The sequence below is a fragment of the Neolamprologus multifasciatus genome, chromosome 22 (assembly GCF_963576455.1).
Source record: "Neolamprologus multifasciatus chromosome 22, fNeoMul1.2, whole genome shotgun sequence".
Taxonomy (NCBI): Eukaryota; Metazoa; Chordata; class Actinopteri; order Cichliformes; family Cichlidae; genus Neolamprologus; species Neolamprologus multifasciatus.
Window position 1 is genome coordinate 21,847,973 of NC_140459.1, and position 26,287 is coordinate 21,874,259.

A 26,287-nucleotide genomic window follows, 5' to 3' on the forward strand; every position below is an offset into this window, starting at 1 on the left:
CTGCTCTACCAATGCCAAAGTTTTTAGCTTAGCTTTTTCTGCTTTTTACTCTTATTTGGTGTCATTTATTTGATTTGATAAATAAAGTCTGAAGAAACAAGACATGCTGACAATTTAATATTTATATATTTGATAAACAGGGGGCTTATTAGCATGGGGAAGAATCATACACCGCCACAACAGCCTACAACCTCCTGCTTGTCAGCAGCTTGGTCACACACTGCATTGGGCTTGAGGCAGGCCATGCCATCCTCTCTATTCTTTCTGGAGGGGAAGTAGTCTCTGATAAACCCCGCTCTGTATTGGTAGGGTTTTCATCTTCAATGAAAAAGTTCAGTCCCAGAATGTGGAAGTATTAGATTGCCACTGGTTGCAAAATCTCATGTCAATATGTCTCTGCATTTTGATTGCCTCCAATGATAACCAGCTTGTTTTTCACGTGAAGGAGATCCCTCCCCACAGCAAAAGTTGGTATCTCATCGATGCAGCAATCAACATAGTGTTCCCTGCATCTTCTCTACGCTTTGACCCTTTGATCCAACTGCTGTATGAATGTTGCTGACTCCACCTGGGGTGGTGGAACCTCAAAACAAGATTCAATAGCAGAATAAGCTGCCTGACATTGGCAGAGAAGTTTTTCATGGGCACAACCCACAAGTGCATTTTCCTCACAAATGTGGCTTTAGAGGAAATAAACAGGCTTTCCAAAAGTATTACATTTATTAAAATAAAAGATAAACATAAAGTTACTTAGTTTTTGTACTAAGTTTAATTATGTGTGATTTAGCAGTCAGCAGATAAAGCAGACAATAAGGTTCAGTTATGTCCTTTGATAAATAATTTGACATGTTTGGAAGTACTGCACTCCCGTTTTTTTTTGTTTGTTTGTTTGTTTTTTATTCCAGCTGAAGGGACTGATAAGGAATGGGAAGGACAGCTACAGCAGAAGATGGAGAACCAGCTTCAGCAAAACAACGTTGGTGAAATCTGGAGAGGCCTCAGAACCATCTTGGGCCACAAACATCAGAACTCTCTGCCTGGGAGGGATGTGAGGTGGGCAAATGAACTGAATCATTTCTTCAACAGATTTGATTCATCCATGAGGCAGTCTTCAACATCGGCTGCAGACTCACCCACCCCCACTACTGCTGTTCCACCTCTGACACCTCAGACACTTCAGACCTCCTCTACTCACCCTGCTCACTCCTCCCCACCCCAAAAACAGCATCCAACACACACACAAGGCTCCAGCCTGTCTCTCTCAACCACCCAGGTTAGGAGGGAACTGAGGAGGATTAAAGCCAAGAAGGCAGCGGGCCCAGATGGCATCAGCTCAAAGGTCGTCAGGTCCTGCGCGGACCAACTGTGTGGTGTGATGGAGCACCTCTTCAACCTGAGCCTGAGGCTGGGGAGAGTCCCACAGCTCTGGAAAACCTCCTGTGTTGTACCAGTGCCAAAGACTTCTCGCCACAAGGACCTCAACAGCTATAGGCCGGTGGCTCTGACATCCCACCTGATGAAGACCCTGGACCGGCTGGTCCTGGCTCAGCTTCAGCACCTGGTGAGCTCATCACTGGACCCCCTTCAGTTTGCCTACAAGCCTGGCATTGGAGCAGATGATGCCGTCAGTCACCACCTACATCGTTCCCTCGCTCACCTGGAGACCGCTGGGAGCACTGTGAGAATCATGTTCTTTGATTTCTCCAGTGCCTTCAACACTATTCTTCCCTCGGTCCTGAAGGACAAGCTGGAGAACTCTGGAGTGGACCATCACCTCACTACCTGGATTTTGGACTACCTCACCGACCGACCACAGTATGTGAGAACACAGTATGTGAGACCCTCGGACAGGGTCGTCTGCAGTACGGGGGCCCCTTGTGGGGCCCCCGTACTGACATTTAACCTTAAAATTAGCATGTAGTAAACTTTTTGAAAGACCCAGACGTCATAAGCAAAATCACTGTTGTTACCTTTAATTTAATTTGTGGTCTTCAAGAACTCTGAGGAGAAAATGTAGGGCTTTATCTGCTAAATGCTCCGGTATATTCATCAGCTGGTTGCTAAGTGTGTCTTTTTGCCATTTGGTGCTGACTGTGTGCCCCCCACACAGTCAGGGGAGTTGCAGGGTGAAAGCAGGATGAGATCAAACTAGCTACAAAGCTTTGTGAAACAGGGGTGGGGGGGCTGCAGGATCAGGTGAGCATTCTCTGTAGTTTCATCTCCCTCAGCCACTGCATGACTCTTAAAAACCTCAGCTGGCACCAGTCCACAAAGTCTGAAAACTTAAAAACCCAGTGAGGAAGCATATGGCTACTTTATAAATTCCTTCCTTTCTGGGTCATATTGGCTCAGATTATAAAGGTATACTCAAAGAACACATTGATGCATAATATTAATTATTGCAGTGGGAATCTGGACCGGTAGCAGATTCCCACTGCGATAACGCACTAACAAATTAAAGACTACAGTCTCAGCCACATTAGAAGATTCACCTGTTCAACTGCTCCTTTATGCAAATATCTAATCAGCCAATCACTTGCCAGCAACTCATTCCATTCAAATATCCACTTAGAAGCAGCTCTGGGTGAAAACACCTTCTTGATGCCAGACATCAGAAAGGTCTGAGCCTGGTTGCTTCCAGCCAATTAAAGGCAACAGTACCTCAAATAACCAGTTTTTTTTTACAACCAAGGCATGCAGAAGAGCATCTCTGAATGCACAAAATGTCAGCAGAAGACCACCCCGGGTCACACTCATGTCAACTAAGAACGGGAAACTGAAACTACGATTTGCAAAGGCTCATTAAAAACAGAAGATTTGAAAAACATTGCCTGGTCTGATGAGCCTGGTTTGGCATGCAGATGGTAGACCTTTGTATAAACAACAGAAAAGCATGGTTCAATCTTGCCAATATGAATGATTCAGGCTGGTCTTAGTGTACCAACTGAGCATCGTTTAAACACCACAGCCTACTTGAGTGTTGTTGTAGACCATGTCCATCCCTTTATGACCCCAGTATACCCTTCTTCTCATAGCTGCTTTCAGCAGGATAACGTTGTATGTCACAAAGCTCAAATGATCTCAAACTGGTTCCTTAAACACGGGAATGAGTTCTCTCTACTCAAATGACCTCCACAGTTATCAGATCTCAATCCAACAGAGCACCTGTGCAGCAACTGTGTGATGCTGTAATGTCAATATGGGCCAAAATCTCTGAGGAATGTTTTCAGCAGCTTGTTGAATCCGTACTGCCAAAGAATGAAAGCAGCTCTTAAGGCTAAATGGGGTCCAACCTGGTACTGGAAAGGTGTACCTAATAAAAAAATAGTGTGTCCATGTGTGTGTCACTGCAGTTTGCTTTAATAGTCTCAGATTGATCAAATATATTCTGATTTCTGTGCAGTATAGTCAATGCGTACTGCGAGTACTGTTAATGGAGGCAAAGTCAAGTTATTAATCTTACTTTCTTGGACACTTGGAAGAAAAATGAAAATGTGTGAAAAAAGAAGTGGGACGTGGTGACAAGCAGGCATCCTGTTGCCTCAATCATCAACAGGATGTCATCTCTGACATCCTGTTGATGATTGAGGCATCATCAAACATCAGTTATTCTGACTTAGAGAAAAGAGGACCTTTATTAGTTACACTCCTATGCCAACTAAAGGGATCGCTGGAGGTCAGAATGACCCAACCCTGTACTCTTAAAGGAACTGAAACTTAAGATGTAAAAGACAGAATTTAAATAGTAAAAATGGCACACCAGACTGTTGTGCCGTTTGCCATTTGAAAATGTGTTGGTACTTAATTTAATAGACTAAACATACAATAAAAACATTGAAACCATAATATTATCTCTAGATGCAGAAAAAGCATTTGACAGAGTTAACTGGAAATTTTTATTTGCAACTTTACACAAATTTGGTTTTGGAAACTCTTTCATAAACTGGATAAGAATATTATACAATTCCCCAACAGCTCGTATCAGAACAAATGACCAGACATCCTCCAGCTTTTGTCTCCTGAGGGGCACCAGACAAGGATGCCCACTTTCCCCTTCACTTTTTGCAATTTTTATCAAACCTCTAGCAGCAGCATTCAGACAGGCTACAACAATTAAGGGCATAAAATGTAAGAACGTAGAACATAAAATCAGTCTCTATGCAGATGATGTGTTACTTTTTCTGCAAAACTCACAAATCAACCTCTCTGAGGTAATTACTCTAATAAACTGGTTTTCAAGAGTTTCAGATTATTCAATTAACTGGCCAAAATCTACAGTTCTTCCCATTAACTGCTCCTTCCATAATTCTTCTTCTGCCCCACTACAATCTGGAAATATTAAATATTTAGGTATTAATGTTTCTCCTAAGCTTTCAGACTTAACTAAATTAAACCACATCCCACTTCTAAAGAAAGTAGAAGGCGATCTGACTAGATGGAAATCTCTACCCATATCACTCATGGGAAGGGTCGCCACTATAAAAATGATGATCTTGCCAAAAATAAATTACTTATTTTTAATGATCCCTAACAAACCATCACAAGATTGGTTCAGATTTCTGGATTCATATATTTCTAAATTCCTTTGGAAAGATAAACCCCCGCGTATCAGCTTAAAAACGCTACAAAGAACCAAGGATAGAGGACAATTAGATCTGCCTAATTTTCACCAATACTTCTTAGCCAACAGGCTTCAGTTCATCTCAGAATGGTTAAAATGTACCCTCTTAGATGAGCCCTGGCTAGATGTTGAACAGGCACTATGCAATGATCTAGAGATTTCAGACCATTTATTAGCTCAAACATCAAAAGACATGAATGCTTTAAAAGCAACAACATCAGCTTTTCTCTGACAGCATGGTGGGAGTTTCTAAAAATAACGGAGTCTTCATTAATCCCATGCAAATGTACACCTATCTGGAATAACCCTGACATATTACAAAACAATAATATGATTAATTTCCCAGAATGGAGTTGTAAAGGAATTAAATACTTAGAACATATATTAGAGGGAACAGAATTTATTCTATCTGACAGACTAGTTACACAATATGGGATCAACAAGAAAAGATTTTTAGAATATCAACAAATTAAATCCATAGTAAAAAAGAAATTTAACCTCAGTCAAGTTGAATTACAAACACCACCAAGTGCGGTACATTTTCTTACTCTTAAATCCCCCAAATTATTATCTAAAATATACAGAACACTTTCTAAAATAGATGAATCAATATCCCTTCCTATTGCAAAGTGGGAAGCAGATTTATCAGTCAGCTTAGACCAAAACATCTGGTCTTAGATTTGCTTAAAAACCTTTAAATTGATTAAAAATCCCAGTCTGCAATTAATACAATACAAAATACTACATAGAGTGCACTATACAGGTCATCGAACGTTCAAGATGGGCTTTACATCCGCCAACAACTGCTCACACTGTCAAGGCAATACACCAGACAATTACATCCACGCTCTTTGGTTTTGTCCACCAGTGCAGAAGTTTTGGCACGAGATATATGAAGACTTATCAAAGTGTCTGAAATGTAAAATTCCAACCTCCCCTTTAGTTGGGAAATGCTTGTTGGGAAATTTGGATGATGTCACTACAAAAACTAATACAGTCCACATGGTTTTTACTGCCCTATGCATCGCCAAGAAAACGGTCCTCATGAACTGGAAAAATAAAAATAATCTTAATTCTAGCCAATATAGAAACCATCTAATAGATCACATTAGTCTCGATATAGCCTCTGTCACCACATTAGATCAATCCCTCTGGGCTCCTTTGATCGGCTCCTTCACCTAGCGGGGGTAGGGGGTCGTGGTTTGGTCCGGGTTGGTTCGGGGGTGCTTCAACTCCGTGCTGGGGCTCTGGCTGGGCCTTGGGGGCTTCGGTCCTCGTCGGTGTGTCGCCGAGGTTGTGGGTGAACGGGGGCTCAGCCCTGGCGCAGGGGGCCTCTTGTGCATCGGCCTAACTGGGGGGCTCTTCAACTGGCAGGGAGGTTGTTCCATCCTTGCAGGAGTCCACTCTGCAGGTGGGGGAGAGACATAGGAGAGGTGGAGAATAAACTTAACCTGGGTGTCTGTTGTCTTGTGTAGTCTGGGAAATGATTGAATGTTGGGGTGGGTACAGTTTCCTCTGCGGTGGGGTAGGGTGGGCTGCCCCGGGTCCTGTGGGGCTTGGCGGTGCTGCTGCCGTAGGCCCCAGTCTGGATGGGCCTGGGCTCCCTTGCCTTGGTGGATACCAGAGGACGGGGGTGCCTACTGGGGTCAGCGGGGGAGCTGGCCCTAGGGAGGGCCATCCTCCCTTCTTTTCCTCCCCATCCCTGGCTACCGCCCTCTTCCCGCTCCACCACACCCACCCACACAGGTAGGGCCTTTTTATCTCACAACTTAGACATCCACATTACTTACACTCTCATAACACACACATATATATATATATATATATATATATAGGGCCTTGAGGGTGGGCACGTTAACGGCGTCCAGTAGACGGTCTGTGTATTCAAACCTACCTCTGGCGCCGGTGCCCACCTCTCAATTTTAAATCCATGTAGACATTGAGGGTTCTCGGGAGGGGCCGTGCTAACACCTGCTGCTCTCTGGCAGCAGCACCATGCTCTCCCTTGTTTTAAATGCACTTTAGAGCAACACGCAGCAACACTACACTTGAGCGGGAGGAGGGAGGTATGGGGTCTTAACACACCCCCGTTCTCTACTAGCCATCGGGGCGGTGGGGCTGGGAGGAGATGCTGGCTGTCCGATTGGCCTCCCTACTGCTGTGGAGCCTGGGACGGTCTGCTTGCCTCCACCCCGGAGGGAAGGGTAACATCTCTTGGGTCTGGGTGCCGTTTCCCCCTCTGGGGGCGAGGGTACCTGGACCCGGGGTATAGAGTATGTTTGGGGAGTGTGATTGTGTGTACATGTCCATTTACATTTATTCCTACGTTGGGTGAGTGCTGAGTGTTTGTATATGTGTGCATGAGGGTGGGAATGCATGTCTGTGTCTGTGTGTGCCTGTTTGTCTGTGTCTATATGTCAGGTCGGGTCTTAGACTCCACCTCTCTGGGAACTCCCAGGCCCTCCAAAGTGTGGAGGCCTATCTCCCCTCACCATACTCCCTGCCGGTGACTGATGCCCTCAAGGGTCGGTGCATTGGTGGTTCTTGGTGTCTGGGGCTGGGCGCTCAAGTATGTACCAGCTCACTCCCGGTGGCTACTTGGCGGGGCCTGGCGCCTGTTGCTCGGTCAGGCCTCTTCCGGGGCGCGGGGGGCCCTCGGGCCTCCGGCCTCTGTGCCTGCGGCTCGGTTCACTCTGGCACAGCTGGCTGCCAGCGGAGCCGGCGGGCACGCCGGTGCAGCCCCCTCTAGCTTCTGCCCGGTGGCTACTGGGTGACCCCTCGTCTGAGGATCCTCAGCCCTTCCCATGAAGGTGGCACGGATGCCCCTCCAGTGGTCCTCCTTGGGCTCTTACACTCTGGGGCCTCTGGATGTCTGGGGCCTGGATCTCCTCCATGCCTGCCTCATGCCCTGGAGGACAGGGCTATGGCTCTCTACATCCTCTTGCAGACCATTACATGGTCATTTGAGTACAAGCGCGCCGATCCACACAGGTGTGCACACGGGTGTTCACTGTTCATAGACTTAAATCACACCTTTCTTGGCTGCTACTTTAAAGCACATTGTGCGCTGTCTGTCCTGCGTGCTGCACAACAACATTCAATATTTAGTATTTACTGCTGTTTACACTTAGTTAGATTAATGCGATGGTGTTGTGTTTAGTATGTTGCTTTGTTTTTTTTTGCTTGTTTTCTATTCTTTTTCTCTCAACAGGTGATCCCGGAGATATTTTTTTCCCCCCCTTTCTCACTGTCCCTCTCCCCTTCTGTTTTTTTTTTCCTTCCTCTTTCTTTCTCCCTTTCCTATCCCTCACTCATGTCTGTCCCGTCTGTAACAACTGAAAATAAAATAAAATAAATAATAAAAACAAAGGTCGATCAAATGGACCAATACGGCAATGCCATGATGATCCATTTGGCAAAATAAATCCATTGGGTATCCTTGTTGGTCTTCAGACAACAATTCTGACGGCTAAAGAACCAAATAGGACAGGCAAAAAAAGAAAAAAAAGAAGAAAAAAAAGAAAATGTGTTGGTCAGTCAGGACCTAACTTACATTTAGTAATATTTGTAATCAAAGTCGGTGGCAAAAATCCAATTACATCGTCACTCCATAATCAAATAGATAATTTCAGAACATTTGCAATACAAAAATAATGCATGGAATATTACAATGATGTCTGTTGTTTAAAACTTTACACTGTAAAGTACGAAATTTCATAACATCTACAATTAAAGGAAGATTTCACAGATGAGTTCAGTATCATAAATTTAGCGCCAGAACAATTTTTCTTTTTCTTTATGCTTTTTTTAAATGTTCTGTTTATAAACAAATATCCAAAATTTAAAAAAATCACTGTTGATTATTTTAAATATGAATCAAAAACAATCACCATCATCTTTTTGTCAACAGGTATATTTGTGTTTCACCTCCTGTTTTTTACTAAGCTGTTTTTCCTCCCTGTGGTTTCTTCTTCTTTTAAAATAAAATAATTTCCCCCAATATTATTAGGAAATTGTGGAGGCACTAAAGGTTAAACTACTTTCATGCAATCAGAATTCCAGTTATTTCATGGCTGTAGTTTTAATTCTACATTTAAAGTTTTTTTTATAAATCAGGAAATTACATGTTAAAAAGCAGTAATAACATAGTAACAACATGTTATGTTAGGTGACCTGTTTTCTGCACTGAAAATATGGATCATAAAACACTGAAGAATGATCAAAATGGAAAATTTGAAATAGTCAGATAATTCAGATAATGAGAATAAGAAAACATAAATGATTAAAATGTTGATAGAAAGTAGTGGAAAAGAAAGAAAGAAAAAGTAAATGCAGAAAGTTTTAAAACTAAAAGTAACTCATAAATATATTAAATATAAATGAAAAACAAAGTTTCTTGTCATTTTCAGAGAAACCGTGCGACCATATTATGCTGGTGCCAACTTTGTCTTTTTCAGTTCAGTACAGTTTTAACCTTTATGTGTGAAACCTTATTATTGTACTTTGTTCATTTCGCCCATCTTCCAAACACATGATTATTGCATGATCCCACAGTAGGTTTCCAGAATGAGCTATTTCTGGATGAAATTAAATTGTTACTACGTACAATATTTTAAATATACTTTTTAAATGCACTTTCTTCATAATGACTTGGAGACATTGTTTTAGACACAAAATGCATCTGCATTTTCACTAATGAACATGAAAATTACTTTTATGAACTTTAAACCTCCTGATCACAGAGCCTGTTATAGTACCATATGTCACGGTCCGCGGAAGTAGACTGTGTTGGAGTGAGATGGAGGGCCCAAATGCACACCCAAAAGGAGACAGAACTGACTTTAAACAAAAGGCGAGCCGTTTATTAGGCTGGAAAAACATGAATACAAAAACAAAGCAAGGCGAACAGGGGGTGAGAACTAAAACTAAAACCTAAACTGGGAAAACATAAACTGTGATGACTATGACAAAAGTGATGTGAACATGATTCTGAAGAGGTACATGCGAGGAACTATGATGAGAAAACACGAAAAATGAACATGACCTGAACAGAATCATTAAAGACTTCAAACCTGAAGTTACTTAGAGGGAGGAAAACAGACGACCTGAATGAAAACACAGAGACTAAATACACACAGCAGGTGATCAGGAGAAGTGGACACACGGGGAGATGAGATCACGGGCATAATTAAAAGTAAAACACCGAGGACAAGAAAAAGACTCATAAATCAGGAGAAATTGATGAAACAAAAAATTTGAATAAATGTCAGCTAAATCCTAACTATTAGTACCTACAGCACAAGAACTTAACATATTTCCATTATAATATAAGAAAATCAAAAATACAAAATAAAGTCAAAATGCTGGCTCACAGACCCTGACAACCATAGTGTAAATGTGGATGTGTGGGCGTGCATACTTAAGTGGAAACTTTCTCGTATCCTTTAAATATGAGTATGTTAAGTTCATTTATTATTTTTTTAAATTATCTTTTTGACATATAACTCTCTTTGAGCTTAATGTTCTGGCTCATTTTAAATAAATAAATAAAGACTTAAAATTGCTTGACCACCTCAACTGCAGAGGTGGTGTTGTGAGGCAAGATGTGGTTTGGCTGCTGAATGAACTTTTGCTGAAAAAGACATCCATTTTAAAGATTACTCATCACATATGAATGAATAATATTAATACGTTTTTTTCCACTCGAAAATTCACGAAAAAAACGAAAACCTCAAACTGCTCATGTCCCGAAACGGACACACAGATACATACACAGATACACATCCCAGTGTGCTCATATGATCAGAATTAACTCCAGGAGGCGGTCTTCTGTTAGGGTTAGGGTTAGCTATACAGTCCTCTCAGCACTCGCCTGTAGCTTCTCCCGGACAGTGCTGTCTTTCGGGGATTTGCTTCACAGTTTCGTCATTTGCTCAAATAGCTGTGTGTGATCTTTCACTTAGAAAGCCAAAGGACTACTTTTGGATTTTATTTTTTACGTCATCATCGGTCACATTCCATTACTGACTGTCAACTCTGAGAAAGGTAAAAACTTTATTTATTGGCTACTGCGTGTCAGTCTGTGTTTCTGTGCGATGGCGAGACTAAGAATGGTTTCACTGTCCCATCCTGTGTTGTTATTTTGCGGTCAGAGTATTTTTTTGTCTCCGGCTCCCTTTAAATTCATCCAAGTCATGCGTCTTGAGGTTCGTGCGCAATTGACCTCACTCACTACGCCAGCTCGCGCGCGGCCCCAGCTACTGTAGCTTGGAAGCTTGAACTGGAAAAAGTGGGCTGCCGGGAAATGGGCTGGCACACGTGTGTATGGGGGTGGTCGTGGAGCCTGAGCCAAAAACAGGACTGTCAGAGTCCAACTTTAGCAACTATCTATCTATCTATCTATCTATCTATCTATCTATCTATCTATCTATCTATCTATAGCCTGCATGTGACAGTTATTCCTTTTATGCCCCTTGTTTCCTTGGTTTAGAACACACTAAACAAAAGAAACATGAAATATTCAGAATGTGAGCTTTTACAGTGCGAGTTTGGGGTTAAAGGACAGTCCCAGGTGACATTACGGCAGCTGCTTAATAATTTAACCCAAGTGACTCAACACAGTGAATCTATGTCAAGTCATGGTTAGTTTGCCTTAATGTTCAACAGCGAAGTTGAACATTCTTACATTTTATTCATGAGGATAGTTTTCAAAAGCCTGAGCTCCATCGTCCTCTTTTATTTAACATTCCTCTACCATCTAATGCTGCGCAGCCTTCTCCTCCAAACTCCCCACCCCTCTTTATTGTACATCCAAATATTGTGAATATTTAAACAATGAAAGCTGAGACTGCAGTATTAGTGGACCTTGGTGTCTGTGTGCACTCATGTTTTTGTTGTTAAAGTTGTATCCTAACATCCAGGGGACTTCCTCTATGTCCGATGAGTCACTGATTTCTTGCTATTTGGGGGTTAACACCCCCCCCCCCCCCCACACACACACACACACAGGCCTCTCAGTCACTCATAAACAATCAAGGGTAGAGAGCTGGAGAGAATACCAACTGGAAATCACCTACAGTTGTTTAGATTTTTAAATAAAACACATTAGGGTTGCTGTTGGAGAGAAATTAAGCCCAAGCTGAAACCTTTAATTTCTTTCTCTTCCAGCTGTCTGCGGTGCTCGTCTTCTGGAGTCATGTTTTCCAAGGCCACTGCCAACTTCGTCCGTGAGATTGACCCCGAAGGACTTCTCATCCACGTCTCTCGAGTAAATGACTCTCACAAACTGGTTCCCATGGCCCTCGTGATCAAACGCAAGCGCTGGTTTTGGCAGAGACCCAGGTACCACCCAACAGATTTCACTCTCGGCGACTTGTTGCTGGGTGACAAGGAGCTCATGCCGGGTAGGTGTGCAGATTCAAACTTAAGTTGTTACAGGAAAAATGTAGTGCATGTGAGTTCCCAGACACATTTCAACAAAGCTGATATCGGGGTAACACCTTGTGTTTTTTCAGGAGTGTCAGAGTCAGAATTCTTGACCTACAAGGGGACATACGGAGCTAAACTTGCTAGTGATCTGGGCCCCGAAGTCGGCTCTGCAAGTATCAGACTGGAGGGGCGTGGCACTACCAAGCTCCAGTCATGTTTTGGCCAGCTGAAGAAAGAGGAGGTGAATGTGAAGAAGCTATTACTTGACTCTGACAACAGGTATGATGTAATATTTTAAAAACTTTTTATTTTATTTTTAAAAACTGCTTTCACATATACAGGTTGTCATCGAAGAGTAAGGAGATGAGGTCTTCACTTGTGATGTAATGAACTCCTTATAAATGTGGACTTCAGGCATCACATGCTAAACACCTCAGACCACAGCGGCGTGGTGTCATTTTCCATTTGTCAATCAGTCTGTCTCAAACCATTAACACCAGCTTCTCTTCACATCAGGTCGGTGGACATGCAGCACGTGCTGGTGAGGCAGATAGAGAAGCGGGCTGAGGTGGTGGGGCTAGTGAAGGAGAGGATCCTCACCACCAGCCCCTGCTCCATCACCCAGACAAAAGTGGAAGAGTGCACCTTTCAAGGGGTGCTCGGGCTGGTTGGCATGCTGGGGAGTTCGGTTAAGGTAGGCCTCTTAAAAGCTTTTTTAGTCATGATGCCATGAGCGTTTTCAATAATTCTATCAGGTAAATTATTATCAGCATATGTCTTATTTTCTAGTTTGATCACCATAAATTTGTGAAATTCTGTTTATGCCCCCCAAAAATATAAGAAAAAAAGAAATCAGTCAGCCTCCCTCTAATCAATCCTATATGTGTGTGTATATGTGTGCTCCCAGGTGTGTGTGAGGGACAGCAACAGCATTGAGATAGACAGCGATGTTTCCGTGGAGATCCCCTCTGGTACAGTCATCGCGTACAGCATCCTGGAACTGGAGGTTAAAAAAGACGGACAATACTGTGAGTGTGTGTGAGTGAGAGTGTGTGTGGTAAACCACATGTGTGGTTATGAACGTGAGAATGACAATATCACTTTAACATTCTGGTGTGACCTCACTGACCACACATACAACCAAATCACTGAAAAACTGCTGCTGTGTGTTTTAAATGGATATCATACCTTTTCTACGGCCTCTGCTTTGATTAGCACACATAGGCGTTTGCTTCAATGGCCTGAAGTAACCCTGCTGATATTTGTGTGATTATAATGGCAGTCTATAGGGATTGACTCATGTTTGGAACTAGCCTCAAGTGCAACTTCAGAAACTGCGACTCCATATTGGCTTCATTTTTTTAGTTTCCTCTTGGGGCTAGCTTGTATTGCCTGGAATGCCCAGGTGAGCTTCCGACAACTATCCTACAGCAGCCTCCAAGATGGCAGCGGTAGTATTTACAACAATGAAGCAATGATGCAGGTTGTATTCAATCAACAGTCTTATCAGTCTTTTTGTCCTCTGGCCATTTCCCCTGCCACGGATGAAATGCTCGCTTACAGGTACTGTACTGCTGTTAGAGACAGGAGAGGTTAATGAGGGTGTACATGCTCGTCAGGGATTGTTGTAATTATAGTAACACATGTAGCTGCCATCTACTTATGAAGAGGGTAATCTTTTATTTTATCTCAGTTTACCATCTCCTGTCCAGCCATTTTGCTGCTGCTATGTGTGTGTGTGTGTGTGTGTGTATCAGATAGGACACGCTATATTACACCCATACATGGTAGCCGCACTATAAAGAGCAATTATTCTTCTCGACTTAGATGCTTTGAAAGGGAAAATAAAATGTTGGGAATAGAGAAGTGTTAGTGATAGAAAGGCAAACATGGTTAGAGGATATAATAGCAACAGTAAGTTCTTCTGTTTACACACTCAATAATCAGATAACATTTGTGTGTGATATGTGTTTGCCCATGTGTTTATGATGTTTTCTGTATTTTTCAGACATATGTCTACAACCTGGTGCAATTGGAGGCTTTGAGTCAGACTCCATCTCGAGGTCCTGGCCTTCTGATGATAGCTTCCACACAGTGGATGGAAAGTGCAACGAGCAGAAAGTTCCACAGAAAGCACCCCTTATTGCACTTCATAATGGTTTGTCCCTTCATTCATACATTCACACAATTACTTGTTGATGGAAAAAAATATAACAAATGAACCACAGTAGACTTATGGCAAACTGAGGAAGGTTCCTTTTTGTCCCAAATACAACTGTTATTTTATCCGCCTCACTGAAACGTTGCCTATGCTGTTGCATTTTGTGGTTTATTCTCAAACATTATAGCTGAGCTGACTTTCCTCAGTAGTAAACACTGCCACTAAAACTAGCTGTAATACCTAAAAAAATGATTATGACAATATGAAAGAACAGCAGTCACATGGTTATAATAATCGATAATAAACAAATAGTATCTTCTGGTTTGTTGCAGAATCGCAGGAAAAAGTCCTTTCTCCTCTGGCAAAGCTCCCCCAGCCGACCCGATGGGCTTTACTTAAGAAGCTCCAAAAAACTCTGAATGACAGAGCTGCTCTGTCATATCTGCAGCTTGTGGTGAGTGAAACTGGTAATGCCCTGTAGACCAGATGCTCGTGGTAACCACTAGCCAGTCGGCTAAAATAATCTCTCGCGGTTGTGTGAATAAATGTGTAACCACAGCATCCTAAAATGTATTTATTTATTTATTTATTTATTTTTCCTTCTAATCTGAAGCCCTTTTTCTATGTCAGCTTGAAGATTTGTGTAGCAATGAAATACACAATGGGACCCCAAAAGAAGAGCAACCCAGTGCAGAGAGTCCCACTGAAAGCACCCTAAATGCAGCACACCTGTTGGTCAGTGCCATGGAAGGTAAGAGGAAGTTACAGACAAAAAAGCTCAGCATACAAAGCAGTGCTGCAGATTTTTTTTAAATTTTTTTTAACGGGTTTAACCTCATCATGTGTTCTGTTTAATGTTTTTATAGAGTTGCCCAATGAAACTCTGGAACTTCTGAGCAAGAGCGCTCCTGATTTTCTGCAGGCTTTCAACATGCTGGTTAGCTAACTTGTTTCAGTTTAGTACACATTGTTGGTAATGATTGGTACCATGATTAGTACATTGGTGGTTGAGTTATTTCAATAATTCAATATGTACGTAGAACACACTCACACACAAAAGAAAACTATGTATTAAAAATAAATCTTACATCTCTAAACATGACAAGCACCTGTTTAGCTTAGTATAAACGGGGAACTAGCTAGCCTATCTCTGTTCCAGAGGTGTCAAAATACACACCTATCTGACCTTCTAAAGTTCAATTAATAATAATATTTCTACTTTATGTATTTTTTACCCCCCAAAATTCCTTGTGACTTTCTGGTGGCTGCTTTAACCAGGCTAGCTATGCTAAGCTAACTACAACTAATTATGGGGTTTTAGCTCTATATCTAATGTTATGACTTTCTTTATTTTAGTTCTTTGAGGAAAGTAGAATTCGAATCTGTAAACCAGCATTTTGCAACAAAGAGCTTGTCCACTGATCCACCTACCTATCTCCCCAGGTGTGCAAGCTAAAGAGCAGCAATGTTCTCAACATTCAGTCTCTTCCTGCCCTGCTGCAGGATAACCAGGCCTTTCAGCTGGCAGAGCAGTTACTTTCCTCCGCCAGTGTGATGCTAAGGAGAGACGCTGACCGCCTGTGGATGGAAACCAGAGATAATGCAGGAGTCCTACCAGTGGTCCTCTTCCTCAGCATCCATGGATTGTGTTTGCTCTGCAATGCACTTTAATAGTTGTAGTGCCTGAGTGTGCACTCCCTTTCCTTTTTTATTGATTGTATTTGCACCATTTCTTTTTTTATTGTAAAATCTTATTACATGTAAGCTTGCTATAGTTTGTTACAAGACTTTTTCATATTGTTGTCATTATTACTTTTAAAACATTGCTTTAGATTTGTTACAGAGCAGGGGAGAATATATTTTTTCCTAAATATGTTTTTATTATTTAAAACAAACATTGTATAACATGTATTTTGAAAAAAAGAAATATATATTGATTCATAGTGATTAATTGAAGGAGGATTTGATATATTGTGCGGCAGCCCTGATATGATATATTGTTTCATTTTCTTACTTTTCACAGAGTTTGATTAGACACCTTAGCAGGGGTCTCGAATTCCAGTCCTCGAGGGCTGGTGTCCTGAAACTTTTCCATGTGTCCCTGTTGCAACACACCTGAATAAAATTAGTAGGTCATTAGCAAGAGTATAGAACTTGATTGCATGCTGACGTGGCAACCCATAACCCTACTCAAGTATAAGTGTTTGGAAAAATGCACTTCTAAAAGTACTTTTATTGCACCAGGTTCATTCACTCATGAGCTGCTGTAACATGAATCACATGGCTGAATTGTTTCTATAGAGTCTTGCTAAGGACCTACTAATTGTATTCAGGTGTGTTGCAACAGGGACACATGGAAACATTTCAGGACAGCGGCCCTGGAGGACTAGAGTTTGAGACGCCTGCCTTACAGTAATCTGTCCTACAAGTTCAATCCAGACGTTCTTATCTGCTAGTTTTTGGTACACAATTTTTTAAAATTTTTTAGTAAATCTCATCTTTTAGAAAATTTACTAACCAGGGATCACTTGAAAGGCGATTAAGCTAAAGGTAGTTCAGATTTCTCAGCTCAAGAAATGTTTACATGTTGATGATTTTATACAGAAGCGTAGAGCTGCCACCCAGGGAAAAGAAAAATAGAGCTATATCACATTATAACGTGAAACATTTATTGATCTAACAATATACTTTACATGTTTGTACAATATACCTTTCATATTTGAACAACATAATATCACGTTATTACAATAAACATAATTATCACGTTATAACAAAAAACCTTTTACGTTCAAACGTGATAATTATGTATATTGTAATAATGTGATATTATGTTATTCAAACGTAAAAAAGTATATTGTACTAACATTAAAATATATGTAACAAACAAGAAAAGTATATTGTTAGATTTCTCATATCATAATGTAATATAGCTCTGTTTTTCTTTTGCCTGGCTGGCACCTCTACACTTCCGCAATTTTAAGCTTTTCAATTAACATAAAAAATTGAAGTTTGTTCCATGCCTATGTTTCAAGTTTCAAGTTTTATTTGTCATATGCAAGTTAGCACAGGGTCAACATTGCAATGAAATGTGTTTTACGAGCAGCAGTCACTCAGCAGCATGATACAGTAGGATGGTATGTAAAATAACTAGCCTTTCCACATCTATGTGGTGAAAAACATGCTACATGCCAATTCATGCAAGGATTTTTAATTTTAAATGGTACGGCATTGTATTGCTGCTCATCTTAATAATCAGAATAGCATTAAACTTTTTTTTTTTACTTAAAGAAAGCTTTATTTTTAATATTCTCTTGAAGACCAGACTTTGCTAAAACAAGCTACACCATAAAATACAGTATTGACATTTTTAAAAAGTAGTGCTTTTATTAAGAAGATCGTGTGTTTTCATATATGAACTATACGTTTTCATGACATTCCTTTTCTCATGACCTTACTGGTACTTACTTTCTAATTTATTGTTAAGAAAGACTATATTACTGGGCTTTCAAAGAAAGTGTTTTGCATGTAGTTGTCTGTATCAAAGTATATCATTTTGATAACACAGAAAGCAAAAATAAAACTTTTATATTTTCTGTGAATTGTGTCCTCCATACATTTACATTTTTGGAAATTAAGAATGAGTGTGGTGTAGTCGCTGTGTATCAGTGAGGTATCCATATAGATTATTCACACCATTTCTAATTATCTTAAATTAGTGTTTACTTATTTTTTTTACATTACAGTAAGCACCGTAACTTTCTTATAGTTCCACCATAGATTTTAAGGTTACTATTTACTGACAGCTACAAACTGTAGGTAAGAAAGTGTTTGACATCTTCAGTGTGCTTTTTTTCATAGGTTCAAAAAGTTTCTCCAACTCTGAGATTCCAAACCACAAAGGTGTGATGAAAGGTGTATCTTGGATTTTAGTCAGAGTTTGTCCCAATGTTTAATAATTATTAAATATTCTAAGGTCTTACAAACATTAAATCACTTTTAACTTTAACATTATTACACATCATGTTGTAGCTGTAATTTACAATTTTTTAAAAAGTGATCATTTTAGCTGAGTGAGTTATTAGTAGTTGTGACATAATTTAACAACATTTACCAAGGACTTTACCATACTTTACCAAGTACAAATACTAATACTACTACAATTTTCAGGTATCTGTAGTTTCTTCTCCTTACAATTTGTTCAAATAAAAGAAAATAAAAATACAGATTTTTTTTTTCCTTTGGTAAAGGTTAAATTTAAAAAATGAAATAAAATGTGTTTTTAATTTAATAATTTAATTTCTTCTTCTTCTTCTTCTTCTTCTTCTTCTTCTTCTTATTATTATTATTATTATTATTATTATTTTATATTATTATATAACTTTTGTTAAAATTAAAAAAATATCTGAAAGAGAAATTATCTGGTAAAGAAATTTAAAAAAAGAATCCCACCCGAAAAAAAGACCACGTGGGACGAGTGGTGACGTAAATCTCGTGCGACCGCAGTTCAGACACGGCCAGAAAATATTGCCGAGTGGAAGTGGTGTTTTTGCGCTCTAAAAGACGCCTTTTGCACCTTTTGGAAATGCCTGTGTGCAACTTCTTTCTTCAGGGCCGCTGTCGTTACGGCGAAAAATGTTGGAATGAGCACCCAAGAGGAGGAAGCAGAGGAGGAGGAGGAGGTGGTGGAGGATATAACAACAACTACAGCAACCGCTCCTCTGGTCAGCAACAGCCCAGAAGTGGAGGTGGAGGTAGCGTCTTCGATAAGTTAACATTAATCTAAACGTACTTTCAGTTTCTTCAGCATTCTTCTTGTGATGTTTTCGCTCTCTTAGCTAGCTGTTGTTAGCCTTCCTTTACTGTCCCACTGAATTGTAGGCAAAATAAGTTTGTTTCGTGGGTAGGGTATTTGAACAGTGGGCTGAGATACAAACACACCCGGAGGATTTGTGCTTATCTAGGTAACTTAACCATGGAGTTAACCCTGGATTTTCAACTGTGGTTCACCTCTTACTGGGGTGTGTCACCGTCATGCTAACTTATTTAGAAATGGAAGGGTAGCCTGAGTATGTTGAATTCACTTCATAGCACGGGGCCCAGTCAAAAATATCAACTCTGTTAAGTTTTAAGTATGTCAACAACTTGGCATATGGTGTTTTTTTTTTTTTTTTTTTTTTTTTTCCAAACTGGAATGGGCATCACAGATGAGGTTTTCCTGTTATTCTGAAGCCACATGAATGCACATTTAGTATAGGAGGGATGGGTAATATTACTGTGTCGTAGTTTCTTTTCCAATGCAGTTATACAATACGCTGGAAACAAATACATATTTTACAAAGGTCAGGTGTGTGCTAAACAACAGCAATTTAATTTCATGTTACCACTTCATGAGACCTCATGGTGGTTTTCAAATAAATGAATGTAAAGCAGACAACCAGCTTTCAGTAATGCAGAAAGTCGAGGATAAAGCTATCCAGAGAGCTAATAAAGTGATTTAAACAAGGATTAAAATAGGTTAATAATGATGATGCACTATGGAGTGTATTTTACATAATTTGTAATGCTTTGTGGCACTGGTTTGTATTTTGATTCCAGGGTTTGGAAACAGAGTCTGGGTGAATCCTTCCCAGCAAAAAGGAAACTACATCCAGCCTTCATCCTTCTCTTCTCACGAAAGTGACGACTGGGGTCATGGAGGAGGTGGGGGAGGAGGAGGAGGAGGTGGTGGTGGTGGAGGGCGAAGAGAAAATGTGAAGAGCTCCGACTTTAGTTTCTCAAGTCAAAACAGATTTTCAGCTCTTAATACTCCCAGCACCTTTGACAGGGGAGGCAGGGGGGGAGGAGGAGGAAGGGCAGCGGGAGGAACAGTTGGTGATGAAGACGACGACAAAAAACTGTGAGTCTTTATGAGAAAACATAACGTTCTTTTTTTTTTTTTTTAAATATTTTTTATCAGTCGTAAGGAAATCATTGTCATATTTGTTATCCAGGGAAGTCATTCAGATGGACATGGATGTTTGGGAGAAGTCTGGCCAGTGGGGATTCTCGTGTTATTATAGCTTCAAGACACTTGTATCTGGTGTGTATGGGATTTTTCATTTTAAATGTATATTTTTAAAAACTGAAACACTGGACCTGAACATGTTTCCTATGTTCTGACGACAGGTTTCACTGACCTCTCCCCTGAAGAGCTCCGGCTGGAATACTACTCCACAAGACCTTCAGGAGATCTGCAGGGCTACGTAAGTGAACTGTTCCTTAGTAATGTCATGTCTGTTTGGCTTTGGGTCAGTATTCATTAGGGCAGGGCGATATGACCAAAAATATTTATCACGATATACATTTGAAAATTTGCGATAACGATATAACTGACGATATAATTGACACTAGACAAAATACTTTACAACTCCACAACTTTATTAGTGCAAAAAACCCCATCAAAGTATTTTCACTTAAACAAGCAGCTGTTTTTTTATGTGCATTAAAGTTACATAAAAATGTAACAGTGCAAATTCCTTGCTGACAGTTTAACCAAAAGGCATTTCCAGTGGAAACCGGTCGACATATCCTCAGCATAACCATGTATAATATCCACAAAACTTAAAAAGAGGTTATACACACACAATACCGTAATATTATGTTGAAGCACAGTACGTATCACTCCGCGAGGTGATACGTACTGTCGGAGCCGTAATGCTCCGACAATCCATCAAGCGGTGCGGCTTCGTAGCTTAGCAAAGTCGTACTGAAACATCTGACAGATTTTCGAGTGCCGTGTACATAAAATCGTTTCGAGGTCAGTAAACACAACCAGAATTCATACATAAGGCACACGGGATTATAAGGGGCACTGTCGATTTTCAGAAAAATCAAAGGATTGATTTTAAATGTGTCGTATTTTCCAAACAACACGGTAATAACGACAGCCCGCTAGCATGCTCTACCAAAAATAGTGCTTTGTTGTGTAGCTGACGGACGAAAGCTAAACCAGTTTCACACCACTGAAGTTGCAGCATTTTAACAAACCAGTTCTGGTTCATCCGTTTCATTTAACGATCCGCTTTCGCTCTTCTCATTCTGCGTCGCCGCCATGTGCGTATGTAAACATAGGCAGTGCGCATGCGCGTTTTACCCATATTCTATTGCGATATTTCATTTTCCTATCGTTGCCCAAAATTACACCGGTATTACCGTGAACGGTATGATATAGCCCAGCCCTAGTATTCCTCTTCTTCGTGGATAGAAGCATGGCCCCAAGTCTTTTTGTTACATGGGCTTGATTATTATAATCAAGCGCTAATTTAATATCGGAAGGCAAAACGTTAAATGTGTTTAAGTATTTCTAAGAGTATAAGAAATTCCTCTTGTCTGTGCTTAGATGAATGGCATCAATCAGCTGCTCAGTCAGTGGAAAAACAGAGTCCAGGAATTGAAGATTATGAATCCAGCCACTCGTGCGGCACTGGTAAGACACACAGATCCTCACAAACATCGCTTCCCAACTTTAGATCATTTGTTATAATTCCAGAGTCCATAACTGGTCCCTAATGAGACATGAAAACCAAACAGCACTGAGAAGATGTGTTTAGATTTTTACCATTAGGTGTGCATGTCAGCAGTGTGCAGCAATGGAAATGTCAGAATAAATTTTCGTTTAATAAAGTTTCCTTCTACTCTTCGAACGTATCGAACACCTGGTTTAGATTTAATGCTGACGTTCTGATTTCACACTAGCATTGCTCCTGTCTGTTTTGGGGCTGTTTATGTTGTTTTTACTTCATTTGTTTTCATTGCAGCTTGCAGAATTAAATGGTGCCGCACCTCAGGGATCTTCAGGTGGGTTTGGTTCGACAACAGCAACTGGATTTGGATCCTCCATCTCCAGCTTTGGAAGCAAAGGTAAAGATCAACGATTTCTTTATTGAATCATAAACTGTCTTTCTTTTTTGAAGGTACTTCCCATTTCTAATGAGTTATGATGCTTGAGCAGATTTTACAGAGACTGCATGTAGTTTAGTATTTTAGCACTAAATTAATCAAAGTGTAGGTTTTCAGAATTTCATAATAAAAGGTATTTTATAAAATTATCCATCACTCCATGATAACTCTAAATCCTTCTGTTCCTGCAGATTTTGGTGCACCAGCACCAGCCCAAGCCAGCGGTTTCAGCTTTTCTGCTTCAAATAGTGGATTTGGTTCTGCAGCCACACAGTCATCTTCAACAGGTTTTGGTGACATCTTAGCAGCTCCCACACAGCCTCCCTCTGGGTTCGGAACTGCGTCCTCCTCTACACCTTCAGCTTCAAGTTTCTCCTTTGCCTCTACCACCACGGACAAACCAGCACCTGCGTCAGGATTTGGATCTGCCTCTGGATTTAGTTTCCCCACTGGAGCGAGCAGCAATTTTGGGGTTGGAGCCCCTGCGACAACAGGAAGCAGCAGTCTTTTTGGGCAGACAAGTGGAGGATTTGGGGCAGCAGCCACTCAGCCCACTTCAGGAACTGGGTCTGCCGAAGGGGCGTCGGACAGTCTGTTTTCCCCTGAGAGTAAATTGACAGAAGAGGAACTGAGTCAGTTCAAAGCTAAGAAATTCACTCTGGGACAGATTCCACTGAAGCCCCCCCCTTCTAACCTGCTAGTGGTGTGATACTGTGGAGAATATGGGTAGATTATTAAACTAAAAACTATAATTTTGTGTAAACTTTAAGCTTTAAACCTTGTCCGTGCAAGTAATTTTGAAGATGTGGCTGACATCCACACACTTCTCCTCGGTGTAGGTGGAGAAAACTCAGTTTGGAAGTGTGTTGTGTACTTTCGAGCTATCTTTTGTCATAAAAAGTTCTATTTTTGAACGACTTTTGGTTGCATGGATTTTAATTTGTTCATTTCCCCCCCTTTTATTAAGTACCTAAGGGTACAGCAAGAAAAGTTGATGGGGAAAAAAATCTTTTAAAGGTTTATTTTAATTTTTAATGATCAAACATGCAGAATTCAGCAAATCAGCTTCTTGAACTTTATGTGGAGTAAATTTGAGATTATCTGTGTGTTGGGCTAAAGGTAAATAAATGTGTTTCATTTAAGGTTTCATGGGATAGGAATTCTTGCTGTAATTACATGTGTCAGTCAGAAGGTGGTGTCACAACACAAGCTTAAATGTCCATGAGGTTTTTTTTTTAAATTATTATTATTATTTCTGCATTTAAGTGAACTTGTGTTTTAACCTAGAAGTACTTTTTAACTTCAGGCTACTTTTTCCCTTGCAATGTAACGTGACAAAACAACAAAAACAAGGCCTGGAAACCAAAAAAAACCTTTATTTACACCAGATTTCTGCTAAAAGAGAGCAAAGTGAGGCAGCTTCCAAATGACAGAATAAATAAGCTGTTCAGAATGTATTTATTAGGTGCTGAGCAAATGGTGGGACAGTAAGAGTGATCCATGTGACAGCAATGAACCATTCTGCTGAGGGGGCTCTACCTCTGCTGACTCGAGCATATTTTCAGCTGACGAGGAGTGCGTAGCTTCAGTCGGAGGTGAAGCTGGGTTTCGTGTTTGCCTGCGTTTGTGTCCGTGTTTTACAGCCAGGTCAAAAAGGCCTTGTAGATATAATTAATACAAATTTTATGTGTTCTTATAAATACTGAACATTAACGGCGAGCAACAGTGTGCAACACAGTCATTTTCTCTCCTGCTCCTCTGTCCCTCAGCAGTAACCTCCCACCCACCCCCTGCTAGAAGATGATAAATAATTCAGCTGATTAATGAACGACTGAAAAAGACACGCTCTCATGAAAAGGCACTTGCTCCCTCGTGCCGCTGAAATGTGTTTGTATTGCTGTCCTGTGACTTTTAAAGCAATCTAACTGATAAATAAGGGCGCTTGTGAGTGTTTGTTAACCCGCCCCACACCAAATAAGCAGCTTTGCTATGGCATCAAATCGATAGCATTGCTTGTGTTTATGTAGGGTATGCATGAGTGAGGGGATGAGTCTGTGGATACCTGAATACACACAGAAACGCACTGGGTTTCATTGGTATCATTTACTCACTCTCAAATACATCACCTCAGTGATGATGTTGGATTGCTCGTCTGACCAGTTGTGCGTAATCTTAACACACATGCGTACCCTCCTTTCCTCCCATGGATCATTAAATATTCCCCAAGAGGGACCCTACATTTAAAATGACGGAAATACAGCGTCAAGACTTGAGTCCATATGCTCCTTCAGTCTTCCCTTCCCAACCCTCCTGTGAAATCACTGCTTAAACAACACAACGTGCACTGTAATCCAATTGACTGTGCCCTGACTTCAGCAACACGGACCAGATGTACACAGTATATGGTGCTTTAATATATTTAACACACCTATCGATAAGAGGGAAAAAGGAGCTGTCTGTCTGGTTGATGCCTTCTTTAGACTGCATGCTCCGGCTGTGTAGCAGCTCCAAGTGGATCCTTTGAATTATGACTTCTGCCTGCTGCTAGCTTTTCCAGATCAGCAATTTTTGTCTTTATTATAGGGTGACTAAATGCACGCTGTTTCCATTGCCACTGTGGTGTCTGCATCAGCTGATGTCAGCACTGGGCGCTCGGAAAGAAAGAAACACTTCCATTGCCCCTCTGCACATTTCAGAGGAACTGAGTTGAATCCAAAACTACTATAAATAGGGTATGATTCCAGGTGACCCCCACCCCCCTCCAACACACACACACCCCACCCCTTTTATAGTTGTAGCAGAGAACAAGGCTTAGTAATTGGAGCTATGAATCCAGAGGTAGAATTGATTGTGTTGTGCCACAGCAGTTTGCCTATGGGAAACAGGGCATTGATCCAAGGACTCTGATTTATGCCTATCTGACTGGCTTTTTGCAAGAGGCCTTGGTGGCACATATTTCACCTGCAAATATATTTTTATAGGTCCATGTCTGGCCCTGTGTTTCCATGCTGAGGATGTTTATGGTTTCATAGTAGGATTAGTGTCTTCCGCTTAACACACTGAGAGTAAGAAATGTTGCCTTAGAGAATATACTGCACATGCACATGCTGCATTTAAGGCTGTGCTAGTCTCAAATATTGAACTGGAGATCCAAAAAGGCTGGATAGAAAATAAATTCAAAGCATCAATTTTAACTGTGCAGACACTGCTGCATACTCACTAAGTGGAAACGGAAGCATAGCCATTCCAATTTCATTAGATCTCATATAAATTCAAAATACTTTCCAGTAAAGATCATGTCTGCTTTTTTTTCTTTTTTTTTCTTTTTAATTTCATTTCACATTAATCTAGTGTACTGGTGCTGTGCAGACTGGGTAACTCAGACGTGATGTGTTATGAGTCATCTCTAGCAAGCATCCAGTATACTTGTTGAGTTTTGTACATTACAGAAATGGAAAAAAATTAAATGCTGTGTCCAAGCCAAGAGTCTCAACTTGCATAGGCCTACTGTACGTACTCCAGCCTGCGATTGCTTGCAGCTGTTTGAGTTAGATCAGAGAATAATTTCAGTCTGTCAAAGGGCAGCGACTGCCAAAGAGTTCAACAATTCTTGAAGTTCATCAAGCGTGGCTGCAAAAGAAAAGCAACTGTTTTCTTCACACTTGTTGGATTAAATAACTTTAGGAGCTAGGACACATGTAAATATATAACTCATTACAACGCTTCAGAGTAAACGACATTGACATTTTGCCACATACACCCTTTAGTGCAGCCAGGAGACCATTAGCTTAACAAAACAGCAAGAGTGGCAAAGTTATTGCCGCTCTCTGCAAGAATGACAACACATCTAAAAATCGCCAATTAACACATTATAATGTGTGTTAACTATTTCACAGCCATGGACTGTGACTTGTTGGAGTGAGCCTCATCCCCACTGTGAATTTGCTACATGAAAACCCTAAATTTATGGATTTAACACACCAGCTATGATTAATATTTCACTTTGGGGGAATAAAAAAAAGTACTATGACAAGAACATCAACATAACCTTTTTAGCTATCCCCCCCCCCCCCCCCCAAAAAAACAAACCCTGTTTGCCTATTTACACATACAGCTGTTACTTTATGTGATTAACGTTA

At 40.7% G+C, this 26,287-nt stretch overlaps 2 protein-coding genes across 2 annotated transcripts; both read left to right on the forward strand.

The window, feature by feature from the left end:
* The first annotated feature begins 10,427 nt into the window (after positions 1–10,427).
* LOC146493503 (gasdermin-E-like) lies at positions 10,428–17,729 on the forward strand. Its single transcript, XM_085147506.1, has 10 exons — positions 10,428–10,666; positions 11,789–12,024; positions 12,136–12,328; positions 12,566–12,743; positions 12,957–13,077; positions 14,058–14,207; positions 14,543–14,664; positions 14,841–14,961; positions 15,077–15,147; positions 15,654–17,729. Exons 2-10 carry the CDS (start codon positions 11,817–11,819, stop codon positions 15,879–15,881), a joined length of 1,392 nt encoding a protein of 463 aa, XP_085003632.1. The 5' UTR covers positions 10,428–10,666; positions 11,789–11,816; the 3' UTR covers positions 15,882–17,729.
* Positions 17,730–18,692: 963 nt separating this feature from the next.
* On the forward strand, positions 18,693–26,219 carry nup42 (nucleoporin 42). The gene is made up of 7 exons (XM_085149531.1): positions 18,693–18,961; positions 19,806–20,106; positions 20,201–20,289; positions 20,376–20,452; positions 21,589–21,675; positions 22,007–22,109; positions 22,340–26,219. The coding sequence occupies exons 1-7, from the start codon at positions 18,793–18,795 to the stop codon at positions 22,855–22,857; spliced, it is 1,344 nt and encodes a 447-aa protein (XP_085005657.1). The 5' UTR covers positions 18,693–18,792; the 3' UTR covers positions 22,858–26,219.
* Positions 26,220–26,287: the final 68 nt, after the last annotated feature.